Genomic DNA, 21,340 nt, shown 5'->3' with positions numbered 1-21,340 from the left:
AACTAAATTTTTTTTTTTAAACAGGAATTCTTCTTTTGGTAGAACGAGATGTAAATGTTCCATAGGAAATGGTATTTATCAGTTAAGTGTCTACATTTATGAGATAATGTCCCATGCTTGGAATCCAATCAGGTAGGAACAATTTGTGTTGGCCACAAAATTATGATAGCTGAATACAGTACACAAAATTACCATTATCACAGAGGTAACTGCAAATGTTTTAATCTTGCCTTCTTCAAATCAACATATAACCATCATGATATATGTATTTATTCAGATATTTATGTTTTGCACTTGGCATCCAGTAGCCTGTTTCTCACTAAGACTGCACATAATGTTAAGCAGAAATAAATGTCTTTTATAATAAGGCAATTTTCATCAAGTTTGTGAAATGTAATTTTATTAATTAACAGAAGGGTGTTCTTACCAGACAGTCTCCAAATAAATAAAATCCCAGCATCATTAAAGCTCACAAATACACAGTTTTCCAGGGTACAATACAAAATCAATGTTGATGATTTCTTACTTGTATTTTCTAAAAATCTAAGAAAGACTGTGAACAATTTCTAAATAATTTTCTTGCATAAAGATAAAGTAGGGCACAATTATTTCATAGATTTTGGAATGATAATTTAAGATGACTTTGCTTTTTAAAAAGATATTAAGATCTATCACAAATCAAATCACACCCTCTGCAACATTACACCATGGAATTGTACCCAATCAAAAATAAAAGCAAAGTGGTTGAAGAAGGCTGTATTCTTTCTTACCAACATTACACTAATTTCTATTTTTGGCATGAATTATTAACCTTTTCCATTAGTAGGAAAATGTGCTCTGCAAACTCTCGGATGGCACCACGGCCACCATTACATTTGCAAATATATCCAACAGCCTTCTGAGCCGCAGAACAGGCATCAGCAGGAACACCATTTAGGCCCGCTCTCTTCAAGCACTCTTCATCAGACACTTCATTTCCTATCAAGTAAAATAAATACTAATTGAACATTTAGTGAGACATAGTATATTCTAGCTAAAAATGCAAACAAGTGAGAACTGGTAACTTTAGTTAAGACCTTAGGAATTATGTAAAGATTAGACAGAGCAATGAATCTTTTAAAGGGTATCTGAAGTCTAAGATTTATCGTAAGCAATTAAAAAGAAACTCTTATCAGGGACAGAGAGAAACTAGAGTATTCTTTCTGCCTGCCATAAACATAATTATTAGAAATTCTATATATGACAAATCATTTCAACATTTTATGAAGGAAAATTTCAACCATATGTAAGAAATCTAAGGTTATACTGAATTATTATCAGTGTTTTGGAATCACTTATTAATTTTTTTCTATTCCCTCCTCCTAGTTTCCTTGGGCAGAGGAAAAGGAAGGAATTCCTAGAAATATTTTACCCAAAAACTCTTTAGCAGTTATCTCCAAAAGCTAAATATATTACGTGACATATTATCAAGCTCACGAAATTGACAGTAATTCCTCAATATCATCTCATAACCATGTTTGAATATCTCCAATCATCTCAAAATTGGTTTTTAATGCTTCATTTTTTTTTAATTTAGGAGTCAAATAAGGCCCACACAATGCATTTTTGTTAATGTGTATCTTTAGCCTCTTTTAATCTGTAATAGTTCTTTTTGATTTGTATCCATATATATTGAAGAATTAGCATTTTCATCAAAGAATTAAGTACCAAATCACAACGACATGACTACATCATTTCTCTCCCCCTTTTGCTTCTTCTATCTTCTCCCTCTACCCCAACCTCACTTTTTAGGTAAGATAAATTTTACAACTCCCAGTACTTTAGATTCACCATTCTGGGTTTAATTATTACTATATTGTAGACAAAACAGTACTAATATAATTTTGCTCTATATTCACTGAAATATTTTTCTTGTTATAAAATATACTGAAATTTGAGCTGTTTTCACTGAAAGATGATGAAAAATAAAGTCAGTATTTTTTTTGTGTGTGTAATTCAGTCTTTATACTAAACTTTGCAAGGAAATTTTACTTATGAAAGTGTTGGCTATGTATAACTATAAACCCTAATTTAAAAAAAAAAAGTGTTGGTATTTTTGCATCAAACCCAGGGCGCTTTACTGTGGAGCTACATCCCTAGCTCTTTGTATTTTAAGATAGGGTTTCACTAAGTTGCTGAGGCTTCCCCAATTTAAAACTCTGGTCAGCAGTGCAAGAAAGCTGCTATTTCCCTATAACCAAACTAATCTAGGGAATTTTCTTTCCTATTATTCTATTTCATGAAAAATAAATAAATCCTGGTCCATTTTACTAAGGTTGTATAAAAGACACCAACCAAGATATGCCACTTCTTTCCAGCATAGGCCCATTTCTTTTCTCCACTCATCTACAAGGGCCAGTTTGTCTGATACGCTGACTTCCATTTTGCAATCCAGCTGTAAGGAAGAGAGTGTCTCCTGGGAACAGTCCCTTTCTGAGATGAATCTCACCTGAAATGAATAAAACCCCAAACCAAACAAACAAAAACACAAAAACATTTAGGAAAAATCAGAAAGGAAACAGAAATCTTTCATAATAAAATAAGGCCTTGAATAGTCTTTTGACCTTCTGAAGGACTAATTATAGTAAAATCAAACTGTCATTTGAAAATGATGATACTTTAAAACAAAGCTTATTTTATTTCTAAAAGCCCAACAAAGGCAAGACAGTGTAAAGGATTCTACCCACAGGTACAAAATACAATACACACTGTCTGATACTAATCTAACATTTTCTGGTCCTTCAATTTATTAAGAGAAAAGTACATAATCTCTCTTGTGCTGCTTAGTAACACATATTTAAGAATTCTAGTGAATTATACTTGGCCTTCATTTTAAAAAAATATAAAGACTAAGTTGTTTCTAATTAAAAATTTCATTCATAAAAATACACTACATTTTTGAATGCAAAGTATAATTTGCTTGACTCCTAGGAGGGACCAGCAGCAAGTTCTGGTAGTGTGCTGCCTGGAATGGGCCAGCTGTAGCCTGCATGCAGGGTGTGTTCAGGGCTCCTTGAGGGCAGGAGAAATGACAGGCTGCTGGCTGTTGGAGGATGGTGGGGACTTAGGGAGGAGCTGACTTCCTTGAAGTAACATATTTCAGAGGCCAAAAATAAAGGTGTCTGAAATCCTGCTTAAAAAAAAAAAGAATATGCTACATTTTAAAAATCCACAAGACATTTGCCCTTTTCTAAATGCCAAAACTAGTTAGTTAGGAAATCTTTCTTGTTCCAAGATCCTGTGGCAATTTCTAATAATCTAGTTAGCACCTATTTAAAAGCAATATATTTACACTTACTGAATAAATTATACTCACTGAATAAATAAAAAAAATATTATTTGATGATTAAAAAAAAATCTCAATTTTACTCATCCAAAAATAAAGTGTGATAATTTTCTAGGCATGTGAGGTTAAACTTAAGATATTTTAATAATTAATACTAAAAATTTAAATCTCTTAATTCCTTGCATATTCTTTAACCCTGAATCAAAATCTTATAAAATAATGCTACATTCAGGGAGCACATACCTCAATACCACTTTTCTTTAATAAACTTATCCCAATAGCATCTTTTACATCATAAGATATTATTTCTTTTTGGTCTCCTGATACATAAATGTGGCCATTGGTGAGACATCCATCAATATTGCATACCAAAAGTTTTATCTCCTTAAACTTCTCTTTGCCAAAATAGCCATATCTAAAAGAAACCAAAATAGACCTATGAGTACAAATGCAGTACTAATCACTCCCTCTCATCGGGCCAGCACCAGTAACTGAATCCTCATGCTCCATTCAATTATTCAAGTATTACTCTTCAAATTTACTTAACATATAATTACACTTTGACTTACAGTGCAAGACCTATACACAGTGTGTTCTAACCAGATTATGTGTTTCTAAGTTTATTGAACAAGTCATCTAAAGGCATATTTTATGCATATATCTTTCCCACATGAGCAAACTAGTTCCAGAGACCCTAAGATGTTTGGAGTATTAGAAGTCGATGTCTAGATGCATAATTAAACATCATCTACTAAAAATAATTTTAGGCTCTAGTACAAAGGTTATCCAAGTTTTTTTTTTTTTTTACCTTAATACTCTTTGCTCTGCAATAGGCCAATCAATATCCACATCTATATCCACACTGTGTTCGGCGCGCATTTCGTAGTATGCCATTTTTCCACCCTAAAAACAGTACAAATGTCATGAGTACTGTTTTTAATATGATCACATAAACTGTATTAAAATATAGAACAATGGATTAATTTCTATAGAACTTAGAAAAAGAAATAACCCAGTAAAATAAATAAGATACCACAAATTATTTGTTTTTTTAAAAAAACAAAGTTCACACAAAACTAATAACCTTTAATATGTAAGTACCCATTTTTCTTCAAAAAGATTTCTATTTTATGATTGAAAAAAGAAATCACAGCCATTCTCCAGGATTGTTACCACAGGGTTTTCTAAAAAAATCCCTTAAAATATTCCCCTTTTTTTCTGGAGATCTCTTCCATCATCATTCAAAAGCAATATAAAGGTTTTCAGAACTTCTGTTCCAACTTGCAACTAAGGGGCAGGACAGGGAGGACAACAGTACTATCTGTTGTACCGTACTGTCTTGGATGACTGAGCCACAGAGGAGAATGGAAAACAGTTTTCCAGATTACATGTGGGCCAAGGCAGGGACAGATTCTGAGGTATGGCAGTAAGAGGAGGGGCCTTTCTCTGACAGTAATTATTTGAATGATCAGATCAATTACTAGAAAATTTCATTTTTTCCAGAATTGTTAGTCTTTGTATGAGTCTTGTTATAATGAGAAACATTACTTTGCTCCACACTTTGGAAAAGGGTTAGATAAAAGTTCTCCTTAAAAAAGAGTTCACGGAAGATGGTATTTTTCTATGTCAAATCTAATTTTCCTCAATACCTGAACTTAACTGTACAGTCTACTTTTGCCTATGTAGTATCCAGAAGATTGGAAAAAATGCTTTTCCTGTTTTCCTTCAGAGCACAAGTCATATTTGAATTTTTATTGTAGACTGACGAGGCTTATCTTTTTTTTTTTTTTTTAATTGGCGCTAGGGATTGAAATCAGAGCCTCACTTATGTGCTTTACTCTCAGTCCCCAACCCCTTTTTAATGCTATTTTTTTGAGTAACATAAGGACCTAGATCTAAAGCCTGACAGTCCCACTGACTGGCTATTCTGCCTTGAGTTAATTACTTCACTTTTGAGAACTAAAGTTTCCTTCTAGGTAAAACTGGTATAGAAATGTTTACTTCATCCAGTTGCTGTGAAGATTACATAAGTTACCAAGTAAAATGTTCATATAGTCACTGGTACATTTAAGTGGTACATAAATAACAGCTATTAAAATTAACCAATTTACAAATATATGATGCAACCATGTAGGACCCAAAATGAGACAGACATTCAATCCCCATGTTTTAAAATGAGAGCAATGAGACAGAACAGATAAAAATGATATATTCAAGGTTAAGATCATTAGAATGTGGTGTTCTTGACTTCCAGTCTTGTCTTTTTTCATATCTACTATATTGGTTATTTTCTCTTTTTAAAGTAATAGAAATCATTCATCTGTATAGCCACAACCTACCTAACAGTACCATAAACATGTATTACAAACAATTCTGAATGGAATCATGTGAATATCAGGACACATGTAAAATTCAGTACTTGATTCATTTTTTTAATTGCTTTTAGTTGTTGATAGACCTTTATTTTATTCATTTTATTTATATGTGGTGCTGAGAATCGAACCCAGTGCCTCACACGTGAGGTAAGTGCTCTACCACTGAGCTACAACCCCAGCCCACTTGATTCATTTTTTATCTTAATATTATAGTTGGAACAGAATTCCTTTTATATGTACTAAATAGACTCCAAATATCACTTTGGGGGAAAACCTGCAGAATAAATGAGGTAAATGATAAATCGTGTCAGCTATTGCCTTTCCTCTGGGGGATGCTACTTTCTTTTAGCAACCATGCCAGACTTCTTCCCCGGAATTCAATGTGTTCATATGAAAGGGTTTGAAAGGACTTTATAAAATGAATGTACAAACCTGTAAGTAACCCATCTCTATCAAATGTCTTTTAGCAAAATAAAACGAGCCATTTTCATATAATTCTCCATCCCAGTCTTGTCGACGAGGTCGTTTAGCTGGATTCAAATTCAGAGGCTCAGTCACTTCACAAACTAAGAACAAAAAGCTATAGTCAGTCCATATTGCTTTGGATACAGAAAGTGTTCATTTGGTAACTTAAAAAAATAAAAATTAAAATGAACTAAAAATATGTCATTTTTTCTTTATCTAGATAATTAACTAAAAGGACTTCTTTAAAGGAACAAAATCTCCAATAATTCTAATGCTATATCTTTGCTTTCTCATAGTAACTGAAAAATATTTTACAAGGAATTGTAGAATAATCAAGGTTTAAGATATTTATACAAACATAATGCTTTGGGAAAACATCAAAGCTGTCTTAAACTAGCTTTAAAAAAACTAAGCTTATCATAAAATACCACATTCAGAATTTTAGCCCTTTATTTTTTATTCTTTGCATCTGTGTTATTTATTTAATGTGGTTGAAGAATTACTTTTACAGAATTATTCAGAAAATAGGATTTTTCCCATTAACTTATTGAAACATTTAAATTGATAGAATGTTTATATATTAAATATTTTATCAGTAGTTAAAACTATATGAAACACCTATTCATTATGCTTGATAATGAAGACTCAGCAATATCAACATTAATGATGACAGCACATTATAAAAAATTAAGCCTTTGGTATTAGTATATAGATATTTCCTTACCTTTTCAATGAATTTCCTCCTAATTTGTATATGTATAGGTATAGTGTGTGTGTGTGTATGTGTGTGTGTGTGTGTGTGTGTGTGTGTGTGTTTAATAGCTGCTAATTCTTCAACATCTTTCTTTCGGCTATAAAGTTTCTAGTAATAACCTCTAGTTCTAAGTGTAAAGTTTCTGGTAATAACCTCTATTTACTTCACTAACTAAACCAATCTCTGTTATTTTTCATCCATATTTAATATAATCTAGGAAAAAACTCAGCAAATAGATTTTGAATAGCTATAGGTTGTACAGCTTTATAGGCACTGGAGTGAAAAAGAGGAACAAATCTTTTCTAGAATCAGTGGCTGCTTTCTTCATGGGGCTATTTGCTGAAGAGAGGACAAGGTAAAAGAAGGATCAAGCAGGCAAATGAGAAGACGGCTTCTGCTAGGGTAAAAAAATATTAGAAGAATTTTCAATGGCCCTGTAAACTTAGTAGCAAACTGTCGTCCAAATCTAAGTCCCATGTTTGGGAATCCTAAATAAAGCTAGCTTACCCAATGATTCCCTCTACAAGATTTCTGCTGAGGGTACTGTGTGGCATGGGAAGCTGGGAATGGGCTGGAAGACAGGGTGCGATCCTGTGGTGCTTAGATCCCAAAGTCCTATTAGCAAAAGTCTGTAGGTAGATATCAACAGTATTTTCAAAATATATCTTCTGATAAGGTACCTGCACTAGGAGGTAAATTGAAATTATAGTTTAAAGATACCCAACTTATATATGAATCAAAGTTATTATGTCCTCTCTGGAGAAAATAAATTCTATAGTCTCTCAACAAGCAGCGGAAATACATAACTTGTAATCAAGAGAAAAATAGTCATAGAAACATATCTATACATGAACCAGATGCTAGAATTTATAATCCAGGTCTGCTAAATAACTATTATAAATATGGTTAAATGAAACCTCAGAAGATAAAAAATGCAAAAAGAGGGAGAAAATTTCAACAGAGAATAGAATCCCTAAAAAGAAGGGGAGAGAGGGGATGGGGAGGAGAAGGAGAAGGAAGGAAAACAAAAGTACAGTGTCTCCAATAATTCACTGGATAAAATTTATAATGCACCGGACAAGTCAAAAGAAATGATCAATAAACTCAAAAATTTAAAGTCATTAAGAAACTGCTCAAAATCAAACACAGATAAATAAATAGTAAAGAACTGACCAACAGAATTACGTACACAATATAATTGCTTAAAACTTCTTAAACCGGAATCCCAGAAATGTCACAGAAAAAAAAAAAAATCTGAAGGGATAACAGCTGAGAATTTTTGAGTGATGATAACAGATATATCAACCTATAGATTCAAGAGGTTCAGAGAGCTCCAAAGAAAAGTATGAGTCAGAGTGTGGAAAACTAAATAAAAAGAAATTTTTGAGAGCAGTTTGAGGAAAAAAGACACATTATTACAGAGAAACAATAGTCAAAACGATGGCTGATTTATTATTAAAAAAACACAGATGGCAGAAAATAATGAAATATCTTAAAGATGAATCTTCAGAAGAACATCATAAAAATGCAAGTTTAAAATGCTGGAAAAAAAAGCCAATCAAAATTTCATACTTAATGGAAGTATCCTTAAAAATAAAAGCAAATTACATTTTTAGATAAACAAAAGCTGAATTTGTCACCAACAGTTACACACTATATAATAAGGGCAAATATAAGAAATAAAAAATTACAGAAAAATATAAATATGCAGGTGAAAGATAAATGACTATTAACAATTTTAAAAAAGACTTAGTTGTTAAAATACAGCAACAATGTATTATGGCATTAAAATATATGTTGAAATAGACTGCTTCAATAAAAGTACAAGAGAAAGGGCATAAATAGAAATATACTGGTGTGAGGTTTTCAATTATTGATGAAGTTATAAAATACTAGTTCAGGGTAGATTGTAACAAAGGCATGAAGTATACTCTCTAGGGCACTGCTGTACATTAGAAAAACAATGTGAGCCACATAAGTAATTTAAAATTTTCTACTAGCTACATTGTGAAGAAATAAAAGGAACCAAACTAATTTTAATAGTACATTTTACTGGGTTGGGGTGTGTGACTCAGTCATAGATTATTTGTCTAGCATGCGGAAGGCCCTGGATTCTATTCCCGGCACCATAAAAACAACAAACAAACAAAAAAAAACCAGTACATATTATTTAGTCCAATGTATCTAAAATATTACAATTTCAACATGTAATAAATATAAAAATTATTGAGATATTGTAACACTTCTTTCATACCAAAACTAGAAATGCAATATGTATTTTATACTTAGCACTCACCTGAGTTTGGCACTGTTAACATTTCAAGCATTAACAGTACTAGTGGCTACCAGATAGTGCAGATATAGAGTAACAACTAAAAAAGAATATGTTATAGAAAATAAAATGGAATAATTTTTAAGGTACTGATTAAACTACTAGGACTTTTAGTCGTAATGACTATATAAACAAGGAACAAAAGAATCATTAAGAAATGCCAGACTGGGGCTGAGGTTGTGGCTCAGTGGCAGAGCGCTTGTCTAGCCCATGTGAGGCACTGAGTTCGATCCTCAGCACCACATATAATTAAGTAAATAAAATAAAGATATTAATTCCATTTACAACTAAAGAAAAAATTTAAAAAGAAAACAGAAATGCCAGTCTGATTTAGAATAACTGCCTATCAGTATTCTATTTTATAGTGGTGTCAGGGAATATATCATGTGAAAAGACAAAGATATTGTTCCTAACATGCATTCTTAATGCTCAAAGACATTTCTTCAAATATTCCTGACTTTCTTAAAAAATATTTATGGATTTTTTAATTTATGAAATTGTCACCTATTGAATCTAGATATTTCTTGGACTTTAATACAGTACAAACCTCAAAATCCAATTTGAATTTGGGTTTTCTTGATTTGATTAAAAATTTTGTTTTTTTAAGATTTAATAGCTCCTTCCTAGATTTTATTTGTAGATTGGATAAATTAGTTTAAATTTTTATATTGGCAAGCAAGCCTAACAGAATCTGGCACAGAGAAAATAATAAATGTCTACTGAATAAAAAAAGTAAATATATTTATTGATATATATTGTCTTGATAAAATTCATAATTTGAGATTGAAAAGTTATTATTTTCAGTCTATCTATATCTTATGTATACTCCTGATTATCTTTATTATTTTCAATCTATCTATATCTTATGTATACTCCTGATTATCTTTTTTCTCCAGTTTCACTACCTTCATTACTTTTTAAGACATATACTACATAGACACAGGCTGGCTTTTGAAAGTCAGCAAATGTCAGTGTACCTAAAAGAAATCACATTACTTTCCCCCAAGTATGCTACATTTACCTATTTGTTAGTGACTCTGTTTTTTTATTAAATATTTTGTTAATTTATCTGACTAGAAATCAGGCTCCCATTAAACCCGTCTTACATATGAATTACAAATTTGGGGAATTTTATTCTTGAGATTTTCTAGAACTCTTTTGACAAATGCTTTTTATTTGCATATGTTTTGTATGCAGTTTATCTAAAATGTATTGGATCTATAAAAATGACACCTGCCTCAAAAAGACAAGTAGCAGCAGAGGATTAGAAAGTCTAATCATAAAGAATAAAACAAAGAAATTGCCTCAATAAAACGATTTAGAACTAATTATGTCATTGTTCCCTTTTTAACTCTTCTCAATCTTAAAGAATATTTATATATAAAAACTGATTCTCAGGCTGGGGTTGTGGCTCAGAGGTAGAGTGCTCACCTACCATGCGTGATTCGATCCTCAGCACCACATAAAATAAAGATATTGTGCCCACCCATGACTAAAAAATAAATATATTAAAAAAAAAAAAACAACTGAAAACTGATTCTCCAGCTAGGCACAGTGTTGCATGCCTGTAATCCCAGCAGCGCCAGAGGCTGAGGCAGGAGGATTGCGAGTTCAAAGCCATCCTCAGAGACCTTGTCTGTAATTAAAATATAATAATGGCTGGGGATATGGCTCAGTGGTCAAGTGCCCCTGAGTTCAATCCGTGGTACCCACCCCCAGTCCCCAAAAAACCTGATTCTCAGTAAAATGAGCTAAAATAAAGACCGATAACAGATTACCTCCTTTCTGAATTTCACTCCATCGAAACTGATGCCGTCTCACAACAGAGAAAACAGAATCATATCCTTCCTCTCGAATCATTTCTGCAACTTTCTGAAGGTCCGTAGGATGTAAACATGGAGAAGTAGCTTGAATATTTCCTATGATATCAACCTCTTAAGAAGACAAAAGAAATGAAAAGGACATCAGAATAAAGTTTCTGGCAAGCAAGCAAACTAAGATCTTTAGTTCAGATGTTAAAACAAGTCTTGTGAGATGATAAGTTAGAAATTAAATAAAATTTTGAATAGTATCCAGACTCATACCATTGTGATAATTAAGAAATTCTATGATGGCATCTAATGAGGTAGCACTGTCTTTTGACGCTTCAGAACTTCGTCGGTGAACTTGTGCACCAAATTGTTTGGCTACATTCTCAATTTCATCATGGTCTGTTGAAACCCACACACTGTTCAGATATTAAAAAAAAAAAAAAATTAAATAGTCACATCAACAAAAAGAAATCACAAACAATAAAAAGGAGCTCTGCAATCCTAGAATACAATTTATACATTGTTAGAATTGTTTTTTGTACCATTAAAATAATGTTAAATATCCAGAGTAATATAAAGAATTATTAAGTATTTTGCATGTATATTACATCTGAAAAAAAATTTATACTAAACGTTTCCATTTATATCTCAAAAAATTTGTTTTATGTATTATATATTATTATCACTTTATGTATTATATATAATTATTATTTAGGTAATACAGTTCTATAAAACTAGATATGCTAAGCAAAAAACCACTAGATGTCAAATCTAAAGAAATTAAAAGAAGATCCTGATTCTTATTCCCCAAATTCAAAATATTTTATGAAATATTTTAATAAACTTAAAAACATGGCTTGGCTTAGCCAAGTCATAAAGCTGAAAGTTTCAAGCTTAGAAGAGTATATACGCCCAATTCTAGGCCCAAATCAGATAATTGAACTTTTTCCCCCCTACTTTATCAATGAATCATTTCTGCAACAATGAGTATGCAGAAGTTTGAACAAAGAATCAAGTTATAGCCATTGATAATAATAGGTTATGGGCCTTGGCTTGAGTGGCTCAGGAGAGTTTAACTCAACACTATTAATTACAACTTTCACAGTGGTATATTTAGACTTTATTAGGTAAAAACAAAGAATAAAAAATTTTATTTTGGGTAGGCACAGTGGCGCACACTTGTAATCCCAGTGGCTCACTCGGGAGGCTGAGGCAGGAGGATTGCAAGTTCAAAGCCAACCTTAGCAACAGCGAAGTGCTAAGCAACTCAGTGAGATCCTGACTCTAAATAAAATACAACAACAACAAAAAAAGGGTTTTGGGATGTGACTCGGGGGTGGAATACCCCTGAGTTCACTGCCTGGTACTCCTTCAAACAAACAAACAAATAAATAAATAAATGCTATTTTTGAGGATATAAACTAATCTGTACTTAAGTTGTTTTCTGCACCTTCACTGAGTCCCACTGCCAGAAAGAAAAATGTGAATATTACTCTAGCCACATTTCAGTACTGACATTATGCCCAGATATTTCAATGGCTTATAGTCTTTGCCACATATGTACACATATATATTTTTTCTTTTATTCCATTCATATAGTTGTTATGAGGATTAAATATAAACCATTTACCACCAAATAAACAAATAGATGGTAGTAATTAAAAACACTAAAACAGGAATGGTAATAAAGTAACATGGGCACTGTCTCATTTAATCCTCATACTGAAATCTATTGAAACCTGAAGTTCTACTTTCAAATCTTCAGAGGTCCAAATGCCTAATTTGTATGCATTATATAAGACAATGGTACTGTTAATATAAAAATAGTAATCCACATGCTTACCTAAAAACACAACAATCATTGTGAAAGGGAATAAGTGAATAGTTAAACTTCCTTTGGTTTAGGTAAAATGCACAAAGAGGAAAGAATAAACATGTGTGCCAACACGCCTAATAATATTAAAATCAAGTAGAGGGTCAAAGTCTAATGTCAATGGTTTTAGCCTTGAATGAAGGCATACTATATCAAACAGGGTGAACAGGAATATCAACTAAATTGAAAATTGTAAACTGCCATTTTAGGATAACATAGCATAGGCCTTTCATGAGTCATAAACCTACACCCTAGAAACGAAACTAAAACTTATTTTCACCAGTATGTTATGCAAGATTTTAAAGATCAATTTGTTCTGAGGTTACTTATACACTACTGAATCACTGTTGAAAACCAAGTACTTAAAGAGTTAGTTCTAGAAATAATACTTCACTAAATGAAAAGAAAATTTTTATCTCAGCATTTTTCTTGACTGCTAAATATCCTAGTTAGTATGCAAATTTAGCAACCCTAAAAATGTAATATTTTTAGTTTTGATTCTGAGCAGGGCCATAGAATTTGCCTCAATTAAGTCAATCATGGTTTTGAACAAAATAATCTTCAAGGTGTCTTCTAGCCCTAAAACCACAAACCACATAGCTGTAATTTTCTTCAATTCCCTTCTAAGGTAAATATTTGTCAAAGGAAGAAAGAAAAGGGTTGGAGGCAGGAAGTATGTGCCAAAGTCCTCCTGTAGTCATAGTAAGTCAATTAAATTAAATCAACACACTTTAATTGAGGATCTAAAGTAATAAAGCATATCAAGATAAATAAGACTGTACCTACTCATGACAAGTTTTTCATCTAATCTGCAGTGGTTTTTCCAGGCCCAATATGGCCCACTCCTCAGGCTGGGTTGGTAACATTTTATTGAAATACAGTCACACTCATTCATTTATGTATACATGTCCTCCCTTCACAACATAAAACCACAGAACTGAGTAGTTGTAACAGACACCATCTGGCCTGCAAAGCCTAAAATATTTACTATCTGTCCCTTTATAGAAAGTTTGCTGAAAGTTGAAATACAGAATAAAAACATATTTCCATTAACTCTTCAAAGCCAAGGAATGTAAGCACCAGAATTTTGAAGATCATTACTAATTTTCCATTTTACAATCAAAGAAACTATAGTCCATGGAAGAGATCAAGACTGTAAAAATCTCCATTACAAGAGGAAAATGTAAATGTTAGATTACATACTATGGGCCAGGTACTATTCTAAGAACTGTACATACATTAACTCACTCGTTCTCCTCAGCAAGATTATGAGGTAGACATTTAAATCCATTTTGTGGATGAAGAGACTGAGGCATGTAAGCAAACATTACATGGTTAATATATGGTGAAGCTAGAATTCAAATACATACAGTATAACTCCAGGGTCTATGATCTTACCACTCTCAATACTGCTGGCACTAAATGAAGGAATACACCATGTTGCTATGTATGAGAAAACAGACTTGATTATTTGGAGATCAGCAAAGCCTTCGTGGTGGAAGTAGTCATAGTCCCTCCTGTTACCCCAAGTTAAACTTTCCAGGTCCCCAGAATGGAAGTCACACAGCAAGCAGCAATGAGAACCAAACAGAATAAAATCACATTATTACATGATATTGTGAGTTAGAGAAGGCAGTTAAAAATATATTCATTTTGCTAGTTACGGGAAAGACTGATTTCATTTCTTCTAATCACTAATATTGGTATGGAGACAGAAATGGCAGGTAACTCAAAGAAGTTGAAAAATGTTATCCCTATAGTCAAGGGGTTTATACTGTAGTCTAGATGAATGAAGTGAAACTGATACAGAAGTTGACAGGTAACTCATTTTTTAATGGAATTCTGTACATATTCGTTTTAATAATGAAAACAGGAAAATCATTGTTTAAAACAAACATGTGTTTTCTAATCCTTTCATAACAAATCTCCAATGTACACTGTAATGGCTATTTTGTTGTATTTTGACTCCCAGAATCTATTCCCCTCACTTTTGCTAACTGGACTTAATTTTCCTATTAGACCTGTCATGTACTTCAGTGGGGATTCCATTGCTCCCCAGAGTGGAAGATGCAATAAACAATACAAGAGTCTTGCGATGGTAACTGGTTCTAGTATAAGCAGAGGACCCAATGAGACCCAGTGAGAACTTTACTAAAGGTTTGAGGAAGAGCAATTTTTTCTGATAACACTTAAATCTAGAAGGATTTGAGGAGTACTGTCAAGGATAAAGAAAGCTGGTTACCAGTTTAAGTAGAGAGGACAGGTTGTACTCTATTTTAATAGGGGCAAGAATCCTGTGTAAACTGAACTCAAATTCCCAGAAAATATGAGCCTGGAGACTTTTTCAAAGGCTAGGGTTTGCTACGTGAAAGGCGCTGAGAGTTGTTCAAGGGGATTAGTCCATGTAAAGTTTCACTTGCATTTATTAATTGGTGCTTATCTGGGGAAGAAGCAGATTTCTTTCTTTATAACTGACAACATTGCAAGTTGAAGAAAAGCATTCACCAAAGCCAGGCCCTTATCTTTTCCACAGGGACTGAGTTATCTTTCAGAATGTTTGCATTTGACCTTGGGGGAGGGATGCAGTTTGGGGTGGCAGAATTACATCTCAAAGGGCAGAGAAAGTTTCTACAATTGAAAGCTTTCTAAAACAACTGTTTTAAGAGGAGGTTCAAAGGCTATCAGCCTATTACCAAGTTTTTCCAGGAATAAATAGTACATTGTGGCAGCATTAAACCTTCCCAGCAGGCATTTTATGGGGGGCTGGAATCATGCTAGAGACAAAGCCTTAAGCTGCTGGAAGCCATGATAGAGCTAAGACTCTTGGTGCAATGGTTTGGGAATAGTTTTGCAGCTGTCAGTACAATCACCTTGACCTCACAAAAGAGCAACTTATCCAAAACCAAGAAATTGAGAATTTTGGTGATAGAGTGCACCATCCCCTTATCTTTTATTTTTCTTCAATCATTGATGACCACCTGATACACTATATATTAATGTCTGCATATTGCTCATCCTTCCTTATTGTAAAACAAGCTCCATGCAATTAGATGAAACTGGTAAATGGGTTAACTCACTCCTAGCACTAGAAAGTCTGATTTTTACTATTTGTCTTACTCTCCAAATAATGAGGCAGTCTTTCCTGCAGAGAATAAGGGAAAACATCAAAGAACAATATCAGTCATATGACCCACTGATCACTAATCTTTCTTGAAGTTTATAGGACCCAGGAATGCCTGGCAATTGAAACAACATCAAGCAAACTGACTACTGCAACTGACCATTCCAGAGTTCATCTGGCTATAGTGAAAGTGGCATTCCTTACAGGATAGAATTGGGGAGACAGACCTCCATCTTCCACCTGCCAACCCCTTAAGTTCTTTTTTCTTCCACTCTTGTCTCCTCAGGTATTGGCTTCATAGGGTGACAGCAGAACCAGACTTTTCACAGTCATATAGGGACTGACCCTCCTGCTACTGCTATGACCTCTGCTTTAGGACACAGAACAGTGTCTGTCAAATAATAGATAGTTAATAAATATTTGCTGAATGGAAGAACCATTTTTTGACTTTTTTAATTTTTGTATCTGAAACAAGACTCACCCTTTTTTGTTAAATCATTTTCAAAGTGGTGTTTTGACATATGCAATCCATGTAAATGATAGTTTTATTCTCAATCTACTGTGTGATTTTGATCTCTAGTATTATAAATTTTACTCTTCCACTATGGTCTGGATGTACTCCCTTATCTTAGTACTTCTCACTTTGTACCCTTCCTAAAAAGGTAAAAACTGTCCAAAAGTCTGCACACTTCATAAGGACAACCACATTTCATTCATCTTGGTATTCCCTTGTATGCATGGCAGAAATGAGGGCTTAGTAAATGTTTACTGAATTGAACCAAACCCCAAGTTCTTCCCTATCTCTCCTTAGCACACTTCCTATTACATTAGTGTTATCTTCTGAGCACCAGCTCCTATTTGCGTGGCTCCACCCAGAGCTTACTTTGGATTAAAACATTAAGAAAATTAGTAAATTTATGCTTTTTGGTATCTATCTTACTCATAAACGAAATTGGTTAAATGAAACTCATCCATATAGTAATATGGGTAATTAATCATGGAAATTAATATGCTTCAAAAGCAGACATCTCCTTAAAAAGCAAAACAGCTAATTATTAAAATAATTTCATTTTCTCAGTAACAAATTCAAGTGTAATTAGGTTGCATCTACTATGTGTAAATTCATTCTTGGTAAAGACTTTCATCTCTCTTCTTTGATGAATGACATCAGCTTGCAACAAATGACCAATTTGGCATGTGGCAACGTCTCTAAATGATGCACAAATTAAACTGTCCTTAGGGCAGACAAAGTTCAAGAGGTAAAATAAAATCATTTACAAACATAAAACAGCCAGTTATATACCTTGCCACTGTCTCTCACACCCATACAAATGTAAGGAGCTTTCTAGATTGTGCTGACTCACAAGCAGATAGCTGGTATTTTTCAAAGGTTAGGAAAGGATCTCCAAGCTGATCTTAAAACTAGGAAGCCCTGACATCGGACTCCACTCATGAACCTGATGCCTCCCTAAGAGGATCAGCATCAAGCAGTTATCAAGGCTGAGCAACAGGGGAGCCTCCAGGGCCTCTGTCAAAAGGAGCTCACACAGCTGTTACACAGGGGGTTGGTCTCCTTTGCTTTTGCCAGTGAGGTCCACCCGGTTGGAGGTGACCGTTAGGTAGGGGAAATCTCCCCTTATAAAAGTACGGCATTCTCAAGGGCGAGACAGGAACAGTTTCAGGTCATGGCTATTAGAAGCTACGGAACAAGGAAGGCGCTGAAGCCCTTCCTCCGGAGCTCTCGGCCCGGGCCCCAACACCCGGATCCTGCACGCCCCTCATAGGAGCGATCGCGCCCTCCAGGAACAACGCCCCGGGAACCCCCTCCAGCAGCCCCTCTCCTCTCCCGACCCCAGCCCAGACCGCGCCTCCAGTCTCGCACAAGCGCACCTCTGGAAGACCCCCGAGTCCAGGGCCGCACGCAGGACCCAGCCAATGAGCGGGACCCCCGCCAGGTGCTTAATGTTCTTCAGGGGGATGCCTTTGCTGCCGCCCCGGGCCAGAATTAGGGCCGCCAAGTGCGGGGGCTTCTCTACACATCGGCCCTGGCCGCCGCGGGAGTTGCGCTGTAGCTTAGGCGGTCGGCCCCGGGACGACCGCCCCCGTGGATTGCAGACAGAGGTGGACCCCTTTTCCAAGGAGTCCATCTTCCTCCTACGCCTTCGCTCCAGCTTCTCCACATCCGGGAGCTAGTCCCCCGCCAACTCAGCTACGGCTCCGCCCGATCCCCGCCCGGCCGCTGGAGCTGGCGGCTGTGCCACGCCCCACCCACGCCCACGCCCCTCGCGGTGCACGCCGGTTGTTGTAGTCCGAGCCTTCTGCCCTGTCTGGCAAGGCAATCTAGGCTTGCAAGTCTGGGAGTGCAGGGTCCCTTGGGGAGGTGTAGTTTCTAGGATGCTTGATATTGTATGTATGTGTTGAAAATAGGCTAAATGGGTTATTGATTTCTTTTCTTTCTTTCTTTCTTTCTTTCTTCTTCTTCTTCTTCTTCTTCTTCTTTTTTTTTTTTTTTTGCTAAATAACTTACACATTCAAGAACTGTAGTGGGTTGCTAATGCACACCCTGATGTATCCTAACACAAATGAATTTTATATTTTAAACATACGTCTTTCTCCTGTGCTTCTGACTCAGTTTTTCCCCCAGGAGATTGCCTCATTCGAATGTCCTACAGGCACTTTAAAATCAGCATTTTAAAAAGTCAGCCTTCCCTATAACTTAACTTCTCTGCTCTATCAACGTTATTACTGTTGCTAGTCAACTTTAGTGTTCTCTTCTAGTGTAGTGCATACCTATTTCCTTTTTAGGAAAAAAAATTAATTTCTTGACTGCCAAAAATCTTTTCCTTTTAGGAATTGTTACCTCTCTCACATGGCTGAGTATAAACTTGTATTTTTTACATTGTAGCAGTGGGTGTGTGACCCCATCTACCTGAATATAATTGTGCTCTAGGGGAACATACATATGACCAAGCAGAGCCTTTCAGAGTCCTTTCCAGAGATTCATGGAAAGAAAGGATCTATCTCTTGCTAAATTTTGGGTGGCAAGGATCTTGTAAAGTGGCTACAAGGCTGGGAGTAAGGGTCTTTCCTCTTCTGAAAGGGCTGGGAGACTGATGTTCATACTGAAGAAAGCAGGACCAAGACATACAAGAAGAGCATTGTTCAAATTTCTTGCCTAGATGCAAGCAAGAGGTTTAAACACACACACACACACACACACACACACACACACACACACTTTTTAAAAAAATAGATTTTAAAGAATGCTAACCTAACACATATCTTTTATTTTATCATTTTGAAAACCTGTATCTGGAAGTAGAGAGTTTCCAGAAAGAATGGAAGGTAATGGATTGCCTTATCTTCTCGGAGGGGGCAAAAGACCTGATTCTCAGACTTTGGCCCTTTATGAAAAGGAAAGAATAAGCCTTTGGTGTTGGGTCCTAGGAGAGGGGCACTGAACACTTCGCATCACTTTACCTGTGAAGTAATTGAGGACTCAGTCCTTTCTGGAACTGGTTCTGGGAGAAGATGCTTTGGGCAGGTGAGAGACAGGTGTGAGCAGACACCAGTGCAGTGGCTGCAGAAGGGTGGCAGACTCTGGGAACCATCCCAGCACTTCAGGCCAACTGGGTAACTTGTCCTCACACTAGCTCTTTCAGTAAGACTTTGCTGTTGCCAAGTTTCAGAGACACCATGGCTCTGAACTTTTGATAGTTGAGTGCGAAGGACACTTTCTGCTTTTTACATACCCAAACCACTTTCTTCTCTCCACCCCCCCAAATGATCTTAGTTCCCATTAATAATTTAGTTGTCATTCTCCACATTCCCTAGAGGCCCAGAAATCCTATTGGGCCACTGACACCTGAAAAATTTACCTACTGGGAACAGAGCAAGAGGTGCTATCATTGCTTATCAAATGAGATTATAGCAATTTGCATGATGTCCCAAAACCATGGACTGCTTAAAGAAAGACTGCTTTTTCTTTGTAACTTTCTCATGGAGAACAATACCCCAGGTCATAGTATGTGCTCAGTAAACATTGGTGATCTGCATATCATTACTTTTACAGTCTCTACTACACATACTTTCTTATATGGTATAACCTTATGATGACAGAGCATTTGCTATTCTTTGTATAGTTAAAGAAAAGTTTTTGTTTCATCTGACAGTTGACTCAACCTTGAGTGGGTAAGGAGAGAAAGAGAAATTAGTTTTGTAAAATTGCAAGATGCTGAATCTAGTTCAATATATGGACATAGAAGTTTGATAATTTTTTTCAAGTCAAATTAGAATATATTCATGATTTTTTAAAAATCTAAACAGAGAATGACCATGCCAGGAAGTGTTATTTTGTCTTTGTCTTTGAATTGCTTTGGAGGAATAAAATAAACTCCTCTCAAAGCAAATATTCAGTCATCCTTCCTTTAAAGATGAGTGTGAAGTGTTGCTTCCCAATAATTCATTCATATTTGTAGTGAAGGAATATATCTATTGTACTTCTTGTTTATGATTCCATATATGAACAAATTCAGTAGATGGAGGAGTCCATTTATTGATTTATTCACTCACATTTATTGCATTCCCCAAGCTAGGTTCTGTGCTGCACATTAGAAATACCAAACCAAGATGGCCAAGACAGACAGCATGGCATTCTGATGGGGAATGGGAAAACCACAGTACAACATGCATTTGTGCTGTGATGGAGGCATGAATTTTCAGGTAGGAAAATACAGGGGAGAAACATTCAGGCTAGAATAAGATTTTTGTTGGTTGATGGTGAAGGCGATCCCCCACTCACTGTCTTGACAGGGTCACAGTGAGAAAAAGTGTTGGCAAAGCTGCTCTCCCACTGTCATGACAGGGTCACAGTGAGGATGAATGCTGGCAAAGCCACGCTGGTTGGTGGGCAACCGAAACCATGAGACCCTTTTTTCTGTAATTGGGACTTTGCATTTTCATGCTTATGTTTCTGACAGGAGGCATGAGTATGTTAAATGCCAAACAAATTAAATTTCAGATGGCCAGAACATAACAGGTAGTTCATGCCTTGGAGGCTGTTCTACTACTCCTCAGCATATCAAGGACAAAGTAGAAGGCTGTTCTTCTATCTCAGTGGACAAACCTGATAACGGACAACAATCATCCTTTGAAAGGTCATGAGAATTTTAGGCACCACATTGATTATATCAACTAGAACCCAAGCCCATATTTCCGGCCTCTTAGAAAACCTAATCAGTATGCTTATTTTACAAAGTTCACCACATGTAGTCTCATTTTTACA

At 35.3% G+C, this 21,340-nt stretch overlaps 1 protein-coding gene across 1 annotated transcript; it reads right to left on the bottom strand.

Annotated features, from left to right (window-relative positions):
* Positions 1–254: 254 nt before the first annotated feature.
* Cmas (cytidine monophosphate N-acetylneuraminic acid synthetase) lies at positions 255–18,281 on the bottom strand. Its single transcript, XM_076852724.1, has 8 exons — positions 17,947–18,281; positions 11,336–11,478; positions 11,030–11,185; positions 6,133–6,266; positions 4,134–4,228; positions 3,569–3,740; positions 2,335–2,488; positions 255–978 (listed from the first exon to the last, which is right to left on the bottom strand). The coding sequence occupies exons 1-8, from the start codon at positions 18,201–18,203 to the stop codon at positions 788–790; spliced, it is 1,302 nt and encodes a 433-aa protein (XP_076708839.1). The 5' UTR covers positions 18,204–18,281; the 3' UTR covers positions 255–787.
* Positions 18,282–21,340: the final 3,059 nt, after the last annotated feature.

The sequence above is a fragment of the Callospermophilus lateralis genome, chromosome 4 (genome assembly GCF_048772815.1).
Source record: "Callospermophilus lateralis isolate mCalLat2 chromosome 4, mCalLat2.hap1, whole genome shotgun sequence".
Lineage (NCBI taxonomy): Eukaryota > Metazoa > Chordata > Mammalia > Rodentia > Sciuridae > Callospermophilus > Callospermophilus lateralis.
The sequence above is the reverse complement of the archived record's forward strand: the minus strand, read 5'-3'. Positions and strand labels throughout refer to the sequence as shown.